The sequence below is a fragment of the Acinonyx jubatus genome, chromosome C2 (assembly GCF_027475565.1).
Source record: "Acinonyx jubatus isolate Ajub_Pintada_27869175 chromosome C2, VMU_Ajub_asm_v1.0, whole genome shotgun sequence".
Taxonomy (NCBI): Eukaryota; Metazoa; Chordata; class Mammalia; order Carnivora; family Felidae; genus Acinonyx; species Acinonyx jubatus.
The window spans coordinates 45,551,051-45,563,533 of record NC_069384.1 but is presented as its reverse complement, the minus strand read 5'-3'; the positions used below and the strand labels follow the sequence as shown (position 1 = coordinate 45,563,533).

General features: G+C 36.9%; 1 protein-coding gene across 1 annotated transcript; it reads right to left on the bottom strand.

Moving 5' to 3' along the window:
- Positions 1 to 10,788: 10,788 nt before the first annotated feature.
- LOC106982931 (olfactory receptor 5H2-like) lies at positions 10,789 to 11,355 on the bottom strand. Its single transcript, XM_015081100.2, has one exon. The coding sequence runs from the start codon at positions 11,350 to 11,352 to the stop codon at positions 10,789 to 10,791; it is 564 nt and encodes a 187-aa protein (XP_014936586.2). The 5' UTR covers positions 11,353 to 11,355.
- Between the last annotated feature and the right edge of the window lie 1,128 nt (positions 11,356 to 12,483).

Sequence of the window (12,483 nt, the reverse complement as noted above, 5' to 3'; positions counted from 1 at the left end):
TGGGACATGATTTTGGCTGTTCACAGATTGCCTTCCTTCCTTCTTTGCTATCTATTTTTTTCAAGCTGGTTCCTAATCTCCCTCACATTTCTATGTTAGAGAAAATCCATTCAAAAACACCATTTCTTGTTGAAGCTAATAGTTCTGACTGACAGCAATGAAAGATGGGCAGAGACTGGGAAATGATACTGAGCAGAATGATCAAGAAGAGAAGGGAAACAGGGCAGATGAGTGCCATGAACATAAGGAAAGGAAGATATTCAAGAAGGACAAAGAAAGTTATGGCACCAGTCACTAAAATAAATGCTCTAGTAGGACAAGGAGTGAACAGATGTGATGGAGCATGGAAGCTAAGAGATTTTCAGTGGCTTTAGTGAGAGCCATTTCTGTTATGTGATGCAGTGGAGGCCAGAGAATAATGAGAAGTGAATGGGAAACAAGTTACACAACAATGAACCGGGAAACAAAGTTGAGTCCTCCAGGAATGTGGAGGACAGTTATTGTATGTCTGCTGTGGTAGACAAATACAAAATATTTTTCCTATATATCATTTAATAAAAGTGTTCAGAAGAGAGAAGCAGAGAGGATGTCATCACAAAGAGGAAGAAGACAGTAGAAGGAGAAATTTGGGTGGGTGGAGATCACAAGATGTACAAAGAGTAATACACAGAGAATAATAGACATGTGGATGAATAAGTATGGGAAAGACAAAGAAGGATTCAGAATATATCAGAGAAAGTTTATGGACAACAAAAGGGAAAAGCTCAGAATTAGGGAATACATATTTATCTTAACCTTTGTTTTACTTAAAGTTGTCAACTTTCAAGCTCCTGCATGGCTGTCAGTTAAACATCTGACTTTTGATTTCAGCTCAGGTCATGATCTCATGGTTCATGAGATCAAGCCCAACATTGGACTCTATGCTGACATTGCAGAGCCTGCTTGAGAGTCTCTCTCTACCTCACTCTCTCAAAATAAATAATAAACTTAAAAAATAATAATAAAGTTGTCAATTTGGGGAAACTTGTTTTATTCAAATTTCCTTGTTTAATTTTCTATGGAATATGTGTATGCAAGAGATTTTCATTTTAAATTTTACTTAGCAAATTTTGTGCTGTTCATAAATACACTAGCACTGCCTGAAAGTTCTTTTCATATTTAAAAGTGGCTTTACATTTGTTATTACAGTGATTAGAACTGACTTTTTCTAGAAATCCTTCTGGTTTTACTTGAGAGTATTTTTTTTTTGCCACCAGTTATTTAGCAGAATAAAACTGAGCCAAAGAGTGGAGTGGAATACAAGTGATGTAAGTAACCAAAGCCAATAATTGCAGTTTTTAAATGTACACTTATTTGAAAGAACTTCTTCCATGCAATCCCAAATCACTAACGAACTGAAGATACTCAAATTCAGTTTATGTGTGGGTACTTATTAAGCTATAAATACTAGAAAGAGCATGAAGGAGCACTTACTGCCTATTTCCTCCTACATGTATATAAATAGTCAATGAAATTCTTGTCAGAAGTTGGATAAAGGATAGAGGTAATATGCAAATGACTTACTTTAAAAGTTTTATCAGAAAGTGTGATCAATTAAACATAAGGGAGGTTTTAATCAGAGTAACCAGAAGATTTCTTATGTAGGAATTGTTATGAAATTATTTTTTAAGATCATTTATTTATTTGAGAAAGAGAGAGAGACTGAGGGAGGGACATACAGAGAAGGAAGAGAGAATCTCAAGTGGGCTCTGCACTGTCAGTAAGGTGCCTGATGTCTGGCTGAAACACACGAATGGTGAGATCATGACCTGAGCCGAAACCAAGAGTCAGACACTTAACTGATTGAGCCACCCAGGTGTCCCTGAAATGATTTTTTTTAAGGGAGAGTGTGTGAGCAGAGGTGAGGGGCAGGGGGAGAAAGAGAGAATCCTAGGTAGGCTCCATGCTCAGCATGGAGCCCAATGTGGGACTTGATCACACAGCCTTGGAATCATGACCTGAGCCAAAATCAAGAGTCAGACACTCAACCTGCTGAGCCATCCAGGTGCCCCTCTTATGAAGTGATTTCTAAGTGCAGTTTAAATTGTTTAACATTTTAGTTCACCAATACCTATAAGTTATTATAGATATGTTGAGAGAAATAAAACATTGTTAAAGTGAATAATTAAGTCTCACAGCTATTTTGCTTATCTAGATTATAATCATTAGAATTAAATATATAAATTATTCACTAGCAGTTTTCTATTACTCACCTGGATTTTTTGGCATCTTGTAAACCCACAGGTTTCTACCACAGGTGACACTTCTAACAGGTTTATGCAAACTTCAGTTTCTCTATAAATTTTGATGTGCTGACTGCTTTAATTAGTGTGATCTTCTCTGAGCTAATCAACCATATATGATTTTATTGAGGCCAAAGTTTTGGATTCCTTTTGGGAGCCAATCTCAAATACAGTTGTCAACCTTCATGCAAACTACAGTTGATGGAATTTATACCTTTCATCAACTCTTCTATTCTCATGCTTTAGAACTAGAGCATCATCTTTCCTGGGTCTCAAACCTTATAGATAGCAGATCATGGGACTTCTCAGCCTTCATATTCACACGAGCCAACATTTTATAAGAAATGTCTTCACATATACATATTTCACTTATAGATTGATATATCTTATTGGCTCTGTACTCTGAAAAACTATGGCTGTTAGAACCACTAGATGTACATTTAGTGACTTCTTCATATGAGAAAGAGGGAAATATAACTCAATTGTCAGCTATGGACCTCAAATAACTCTGTTTTAAAAGGTAACTAGTAAGAAGAGGCTTATTTACATATTACATCATTAGTATTATCTTGTATATACAATTAATTTGAGAAAGATGGTTCAAAGGCGAGCCAGCATGACATTAAATTTGAAGTCTGGAATTGTGATGTCTCCAGCTTTGCTTTTCTTTTTCAAGATTGCCTTGGCTATTCAGGGTTGTTTGTGGTTCCATACAAATTTTAGGACTGTTTGTTCTACCTCTGTGAAAAATGCTAGTGGTATTTTGATACAGAGTGCATTAAATATGTATATTACTTTGGGTGCCATAAACATTTTAACAATATTTGTTCTTCCTATCCAGGAGGATGGAATGTTTTTCCATTTCTTTGTGTCTTCTTCAGTTTCTTTCATAAGTGTTCCATAGTTTACCAAAGTACAGATCTTTTACCTCTTTAGTTAGGCTTATTCCTAGGTATCTTACGGTTTTTGGTGCAATTGTAAATGGGATTGATTCCTTGATTTCTCTTTCTGCTCCTTCATTATTGGTGCATAGAAATTCAACAGATTTCTGTATGTTGATTTTGTATCCTGTGACCTTGATTATTGATTTCTTGTATTATTGTATTTTTGTATCTTGTATTATTCTATGTTGATTTTGTATCCTGTGACCTTAATGAATTTGTGTGTCAGTTCTAGCAATTTTTGGTGGAATATTTTGGGTTTTCTGCATAGAGGATCATGTCTTCTGAAAAGAGTGAAAGTTTTACTTATTCCTTGCTGATTTAGATGCCTTTTATTTCATTTTCTTTTGTTTTCTTATTGTCTTTTTCTCTGCTTTTGATTGCTGAGGCTAGGACTTCTATGTTAAATAACAGTGGTGACAGTGGGTGTTCCTGACCTTAGAAGAAAAGATCTCTGTTTTTTCCCCATTAAGGATGATATTAGCTTGGGTTTTTCATTTATGGACTTTGTGATGTTGATGTGTGTTCCCTCTGTTGTTACTTTGTTGAGGTTTTGTTTTTTTTTTTATCAAGATTGTATGCTGTACTTTACCAAATGCTTTTTCTGCAGCTATTGAAAGGATCATATGATTCTTATCCTTTCTTTTATTAATGTGGTATATCATATTGATTGATCATGATAATGAACCACCCCTTTAACCCAGGAATAAATCCCACTTGGTAGGGAGTGATTCTTCTAATGATCTGTTGGACTCAGTTTGCTAGTATTTTTGCTGAGAATTTTTGCATCTATGTTCATCAGGGATATTGGCCTGTAATTCTCTTTTTTAGTGAAGTCTTTGTCTCACTTTGGAATCAGGATAATGCTGGCATCATAGAATGAGTTTGGAAGTTTTCCTTCCATTTCTACTTTCTAGAATAGCTTGATAAGAATAGGTATTAACTCTTCTTTAAATGTTTGGTAGAATGCCCCCATGAAGCTGTCTGGCCCTGGACTTTTGTTTCTTGGGAGATTTATTACTGATTCCTTTGCTGATTATTGGTCTGTTCATGTTTTCTATTTCTTCCTGTTTTAGTTTTGGTGCTTATATGTTTCCAAGAATTTATCCATTTCTTCCAGATTTCCCAATTTGTTGGCATATAATTTTTCATGATATTCTCTTATAATTGTTTGTATTTCTGTGGTATTGGTTGTGATTTCCCCTCTCTCATTAGCGATTTTACTTATTTGGGTCCTTTCTCTTTTTGATAAATCTGGCTAGGAGGTTATCAATTTTATTAGTTCTTTCAGAGAATTGACTCCTGGTTTCATTGATCTGTTCTACTAAGGTTTTTTGTTGTTTCTATATCATTTATTTCTGCTCTAATCTTTATTACTTCCTTTCTTCTGGGAAGAAGGCTGACTTTAGGCTTCCATTTGTTCTTTTTCTAGCTCTGTTAGGTATAAAGTTAGGTTGTTTATTTGAGATTTTCTTGCTTTTTGAGGTAGACCTGTATTGTTATATCTATATACTTCCCTCTTAGGGCCATTTTTGCTGCATCCCAAAGATTTTGGACCATAGTCTTTTCATTTTCATTTGTTTCCGTGTACTTTTTTAATTTATTATTTAATTTCCTTGTTGACCCATTCACTCTTTAGTGGGATGTTCTTTAGCCTCCATGAATTTGTGTTCTTTCCAAATTTTCACTTCTGATTGACTTCAAGTTTTATAGTTTTGTGGTCTGAAAAGATGCATGGTAGGATCTCAGTTTTTTTGTACTTGTTGAGTCCTGATTTATAACCCAGTATGTGATCTATTCTGGAGTATGTTCCATGTACACTTGAAAAGAATGTGTTTTCTGCTGCTTTAGAATGAAATGTTCTGAATATATCTGTTAAGTCCATCTGGTCCAGTGCGTCATTCAAAACCATTGTTTCCTTGTTGAATTTGTGCCTAGATGATCTGTCCATTGCTATAAGTGGGGGTATTAAAGCCCCTTACTATTATTGTGTTATTATCAATGAGCTCCTTTATGTTTGTTATTAATTTCTTTATATATTTGGGTGCTCTCAAGTTGGGGACATAAATAATTACAATTGTTAGATTTTCTTGTTGGATAGATCCTTTTATTATGATGTAGTGCCCTTCTTAATCTCTTGTTACAGTTTTTGGTTTAAAATATAGTTTGTCTGATATAAGTATGCTACTCTGGCTTTCTTTTGTATTTGTATGGTAAATATTTGTCCAACCCCTCACTTTTTTTTTGTCTAAAATGAGTCTCTTGTAGGCAGCATATACATAAGTCTTGTTTTTTTATTCATTCTTACATTCTATGTCTTTTGATTGGAGAATTTAGTCTGTTTACTTTCAGAGTGATTATTGATAGATATGAATTCAGTGCCATTTTATTACTTGTTTGTCATGGTTTTGGAAGATTTTCTTATTTCTTTTCTAGTCTTTGCCACTTAAAAATTTTTTTTTCTTAATGTTTATTATTTTTGAGAGAGAGAGAGAGAGAGAGAGAGCCAGAGAGCTAGCAGGGAAGGGGCAGAGAGAGAGGGAAACACAGAATTGGAAGCAGGCTCCAGGCTCTGAACTGTCAGCACAGAGCCCGACACAGGGCTTGAACTCACAGACAGCAAGATCATGATCTGAGCTGAAGTCGGCTGCTTAACCAACTGAGCCACCCAGGCACCCCTCTAGTCTTTGTCACTTTTGATCTTTCTGTCCCACTCAAAGAGTATCTAATATTTATTGCAGAGTTGGTTTAGTGGTCATGAAACCCTTTAGTTTTTGTTTGGGAAATTCTTTATCTCTGGTTCTATTTTGAGTGATAGCCTTGCTGGATAGAGGATTCTTGGCTGCATATTTTTCCCATTCAACATGTTGCATATATTCTACCACTCCCTTCTGGCCTGCCAAATTTCTGTGGAGATCTGCTGCCAACCTCATTTGTCTTACTTTATAAGTTTGGGACTTCTTTTGTCTTGCTGCTTTTTGGATTTTTTCTTTATCCCTTTATTTTGCAAATTTAATATTTGCAAATTTGCTATTTCTTGATGTTGGCCTGCGTTAGCTGATTTTGAATGGAGTTCTCTGTCCTCCTGGGTTTGGGTATCTGCTTTCTCCCCCAGATTGGGTTGTTTTGGTATAATTTGCTCAAATAAGCCTTCTGCCCCCTTTCCCTCTTTTTCTGGGATTCCTATGATATGAATGTTATTACTGAATTCCCTAAATCTATTTTTGTGATCCAGGATTTTCCTTTCCCTATTTTGTGCAGTTTCATTATTTTCCATGATTTTATCTTCTATATCACTTATTTATTCTTCTGCTTCTTCCATGCTGTGGCCATAACTTCCAGTAGGTTTCAAGATTTCATTATTCCATTTTTCACTTTGGCCTGGTTAGTTTTTAGCTCTTCTGTCTTTGTGGTAAGAGACTCCCTGCTGTCTTCTATGCTTTTCTCAAGTACAGTTAGTATCCTTATGATTGTGGCTTTAAATTCTGGATCAGGCATATTACTTATGTCTTTTTCCATTAGATCCCTGGCCATGACCTTTTATTGTTCTTTCTTTTGGGATGAATTCTATCTTGACATTTTGTCTAGGTCTTTGTCTGTGTGTTAGGAAAGACTGTTATATATTTCCTGCTCCTGAGAGTAATGGCTTTATGAAGAAGAAGTCATATACTATAGTGTTTCTGGTGTATGCTTTGTGTATTCTGCGGCTGTGTTTTGGCTGCTCTTTCCCTCAGGTCACTCTTATGCAGAATTTTTCCTTGCCTATAGTGGGGAGTGTCCAGATTTTGGCCAGAGTGTGGTGAGTTTTAGCTAGGTGTGCTCTGGTTTCCTCTTTAAAATAGACCTGATTCTATTTCTACTGGAGCTGAAGTTTTGCAGAACTCTATGGTCAGTAGACATGGTGTGTTTGGGCATTTGTGCTGGTCCTCTGGGGGAGGGCACCACTGCTCTGTGTGCCAGGGACACTTGCCCGAGAAAAGCAATACTGTCAGAGCACAGGGGTTGAGCCTTTGTGTAAGTGGTTTAGGCTACCAATGTTAGCACTGTGCTGTTTACTGAATTAGTTTATACTGAGGGGTGGGGAAGAGAAATGGTGTCAGCCAACTCCCTCGTCCCCAGAGAGGGAAGTTCATGCTTGCTGCTGTCCAGTGAGCCCTCCCAGAAGAGCAAACAATCTCCCCTCCTGTGTTCCAGATCACTGTTTCACACTGTGTTAGGGTCTTCTGCCTGCCTAGCAGCACAGTGCACCTTGGGCTCTATTGTAGGCAGGCTCACTGTATTAAACCCCCAAACTTTATATGCCTGGCATGGTGTAGACCCACTCTGGTTCTCTGGGGGAGGGTCTTGCCATGCTGGGACTGATGCAGGTTTGACCCAAGAGGGAAGTCACACCAAAGCACAGGAGTCTAGGTTTTGGGGGAAAGCACAGCAAATAGTCTGTGTCCAGGTTAACCACCCTCAGTAAGTGTCTCTGTGCAGAGAGGTGGGAGAGGGAAACAGCACCCCTGCCAGGTCTTTTGTCTCTGGAGAGACAATGCCACCTATCCCAGATGCACTATAACAAGGGGGAATACCTCTCCCAGCTTATCCTAGGGGATCCTCAGATTGCACCACCCACCCTCAGACTCTATGCCCACCTTCTCCATAAGACTGCTGTGGAGCCCTTAGGGCTCCACACTAGCCACACTGAGGATGTCTAAAACTTCAGTCTTTGAGCCCTGCTGGTTATAAAACCCATGCAAATCATCTCCTCTCATTTTCCGAGTCATTGGCTTTGGGGAAGTATTTTCCTTGTGTTTCCCTGTGAACTCCTCAATCTCTCTCCCTCTCTCTCTTTCCCTCTCTCTCCTCTGTCCATGACCAGGCTTCCCTCTCCTCTGCAGCACTCATGATCTGTCTCTCCCCTAACCCATGTCTCTGCACTTCCTACCTTTGATGATATGGCCTCTTCTCTCCCTCTAGTTGTGCAGTTGTTCTGTCAGTCCTCAGATCAATTTCTTGTGTAGTCAGAGTGATTTGATTTTTATCTAGCTGTGTTTGAGGGTCAAGGCAATTTTAGGGTTCTCCTACTACTCCGCTATCTTAGCCCCCATAGTTGGTGTTTGTTTTTAACTAACTCCTAAGTGTGTTGATTCCTTGAATACAGTCTAGGATAATGTCAGCAACTTCTCAATAGGTATTACAAAGTGATGAGGAAAAAACGTATGTACATGTACATTGAAGGAGGAACTATGAATTATTTTAAAGTAAGAAAATCAATATGTTTATAGTAAAGGGTATTTATATTATTATTATTAATATTAATTATTATTATTATTTTAAAGATAATCACATTTAGCCATGTTCCAGACAACTGGATGAACTTAGCATTGTGATCTCATCCTTTACATCTAAATATTCAACAAATAATACTATGTAACTTCATAGTTTACTTTTTAAAACTTTGCAGAACATCTTGTCTAAAATGTGGACTTTGCAGAGATGTATGTTTTAGGTCTTTCCCTACATGACACTGAAATGACGAAAATGATGTACAAAAAAGAAAAATTTTGTAACAGAAGTGAGAATAGGGACACATCAGTGGACAGGAGACTTTTTAAATTTAAATCTTAATTTTAATTCCAGTGTAGCTAACATACAGTGTTATAATTCTGTCAGGTGTACAATATAATGATTCACCAGTTCTATGTATTACTCAGTCTTCATCAAGGTGAGTGTACTCTTAATACTCTTCACCTATGGATCCCCCTACCTACCTCCCCTCTGGTAACCCTCTGTTAGCCCACTAAAGTAATAGTCTGTTTTTTGGTTTATCTCTTTGTCTCCCCTTTGTTTCTTAAATTCCACATATGAGTGAAATCATATGGTATTTATTTGTCTTTCCCTGATTGACTTATTTTGCTTAGCATTATACTTTCTAGACCCATTCATATTTTGCAAATGGCAAAATTTCATTCTTTTTATGGCCGAATAATATTCATTATATATATACATACATGTATATATATAGCCACATCTTCTTTATCCATTCATCTATCTATGCACACTTGACTGCTTCCACAATTTGCCTGTTGTAAAATAATGCTGCAATAAACATAGATGTTCATGTATCTTTTCAAATTAATCGTTTTGTATTTTTTGGATAAATACCCAGTAGTGCAACCACTACATTGTAGAGTATTTGTGTTTTTAATCATTTGAGGAACTTCCATACTGTTTTCCACAGCGACGGCAAGAATTTGCATCCCACCAACAATACACAGGGTTCCTTTTTGTTCACATCCTTGCCAAAACTTGCTGTTTGTTATGTTTTTTTTTAATTATTATTGTTATTTTAACCATTCTGACAGGTGTGAGGTGATATCTCTCATTGTGGTTTTGATTTACATTTCCCTGATGCTTAGTGATGTTGAGCATCTTTTAATGTGTCTGTATTCCATCTATATGTCTTCTTTGGAGAAATGTTTTGTCAGGACATTCTGGTCATTTTCTGAAAGGCATAAATTAGTTGACATTTTAATGAAAGACACATCAGATCAGCGGAATCTGTAGATGAGATATGTACAAGAGAATGTTGCTAGAAAGTCTGAGTTTCTGAGACCCCCAAAGCCTGTCCACACCTGCCCAATCTAGAGTAGAACCAGACAGTGTATACACCACACTCATATACTCATGGATTGATGCCAACCTTTTCATTAAAAAAGAACCAATTTGTGAAATAAATCTTTATGATAGCAGAAGAAATACCCACCAATTGCTTTTATTGTAATACAGTCTTTGGGTCATAACATCATGTGAATGAGCACAAGTGTAGATAATTTACAGAAAAAAATCAGAACAGTGGGAATGTTATACAGTAACAAACTACAGATTAATTCAATAACATGGATTCTCTAGTGGAAAGTAATAACAATGTCTGGACTCTGATGTATTCACTTCCTTTCCTGGGCCTTAGAGGTACCCTCAGAGAAACAAAAAGAGGGCAGATGTCCTGGTCTAATTTTGTGATCTGCACCTCCAGAAATACATAGTAATATTTGTTTCAAATGCTTACATGTTTTGTATTTTTAAACAAGCATCTAATTAAAGGGCTCCTCCTTGTCCCCAGGAGCTAATCGTAATGATAAGAAGAATAAGAATAATTTACTTTAGGTGTATGATACTTGTGATTGTCTTGAAAGAAACAGGAAGTTGCTGGCTTGCAGCAGACACCCCAGGCCCAGTAATCTCTTGGGGCTCATTACAGGATTGAAAATGAGTGATACACTCTCACTTCATTTGAAGTATTTGTGCTGCCAGATTTCCTAAGTACTTACGTAGGACCTCATGTGTGTAAGCCACTGTACTGACACTGCAAACAATTGGAAAAGTACTAAGACTTCTAAATTATAATCTAAAAGAGCTTGTAAGCTAAAACCAAGTATTACACAAGGCCATTTGTGACCTAAAAGAATAAATAAAATATGTAATACATCAAACAAATGAACATTCCTGTCTTCTTTTGGTAATCTGGAAATGCATCAAGGAAGCTGTAACATTTAAGATAGATCTTAAAGAAGCGACACTTAAATCTTAAACAATGGCATAATGTCACAGTAAAAGTGATGTAATATGATGGAATTGCAGAAGGTTAATCTGAATAAGAAAGCATTGTGAATTATGGCATGAAGAAGGCCACCTGAAAATGACAAAACTAACAGCCAGATGCATAATGTATTGGACATAATCACTGGGTAAAGTAATGGTTTGCATATGGCCACATAGCGATCATAAGCCATTGTTGCCAGCAGAAAACATTCCGTGGTTATACTGATTGCCAAGGAAAAAAACTGTATCATGCATTCAGGAAGAGATATCATTTTGCTCTTGGCAAAGAAGTTGACCAGCATCTTGGGGGTCACTGTGGATGATACCCAAGCATCCACAAATGCCAAACTTCCAAGGAAAAAGTACATGGGGATGTGAAGCTGAGGGTCATTCCATATGAGGGCAATCAGACCAAGGTTCCCCATAATGGTGAGAAGATAAATAACCAAGAACACCAGGAATAGGGGGATTTGCCACTGTGGTTCATATGTGAGTCCTGTGAGAATTAACTCTGTCAGTAGTGTTGCATTATCTTTTTCCATGTCCTCACTGGGTGTTGCCTGAAATGAAATGGAATAAGTTTTTTAAATGTCAATAAGAATTTATATGTGAAAATATAGGAAGGATATTTGAGACACAGTTATGCACATCAGAGTGTCCTCTCAATTTTATGTGTTACCTAGGTAATAGATAGGATCTATTTCAGGGGCATGGAAATAAATGGAATTATTTCAAATTTTTAAATGTGCAGCAAAGAACATATTTGAAAAATGAAAGAATTGTAATATGTCCTAAATTTATGGGATAGGATGGGTATGATATGGAAATTCTATGTTTGGGATGTGGATGTATGGTGAAGGGAAAAGAAGATTGAAGAGCCTTGGTAATGAAATGAATTGAATTGCATATGAAGGATCTTGAACATTATCCATCACAGAATAAGAATACACTAAAACTTAAGAGGAGGGAGTGGCACTGAAAGATTATTTTTTAATTGAATATATGGTAGTGTGGAAAATAGACTGCAGAGTGGGGTAATTGGGGTCAGGAGTACTAGTCAGTAGAGGTTACTACTATTTAGTGTTCTTAAACCAGATTACACGTTGGAATTGTCAGAGGAATGTTTTGTTCAAAATATAGATCTGAGATATTACTGTAGACATTGATTTAGTGGGTCAATAATTAAAGCTAATAATCTGTATTCTGTTTACTCCATGAGTGATTCAAATACATGTGGCATGCCTAGTACATGTGTGCAGTGACATTGAGATTGACGGGAAGATGAAGAGACAGATAGAAAAGAGTTCAGAATGTAGATGCAGTACTTCTCTGATACATTGAAGGTGAAGGGGTAGTCAATGAAGAATAGAGGAGTCACTTGATGACTGTGTAGATTCCCATCAAAAATTGATTGAGAACTCGGAGGCGGTGGCCCATCTGTGGACATCCCATTGATATATTCTTTGTAGTATGAATCTACTACAAATAATGACTTGGAAGTCCTTGGGGTAGTTGAAGGCATACTTATCTATGATCTATCCCTTGGAGAAAACATCAAGTGTGAAGAGATGGTGAGAAACTAAACTGACAGAGTATATTAAAGTGGCAGTGAAGATGTATGCCATTTTCAGATAGCCAATCTGATCCTCTTTTCTCCCACTAGATATTGGTGG

Coding starts and splice junctions, on each gene's coding strand:
- LOC106982931 (XM_015081100.2), bottom strand. CDS start 11,352: ATGGAAAAAGATAATGCAACACTACTGACAGAGTTAATTCTCACAGGA.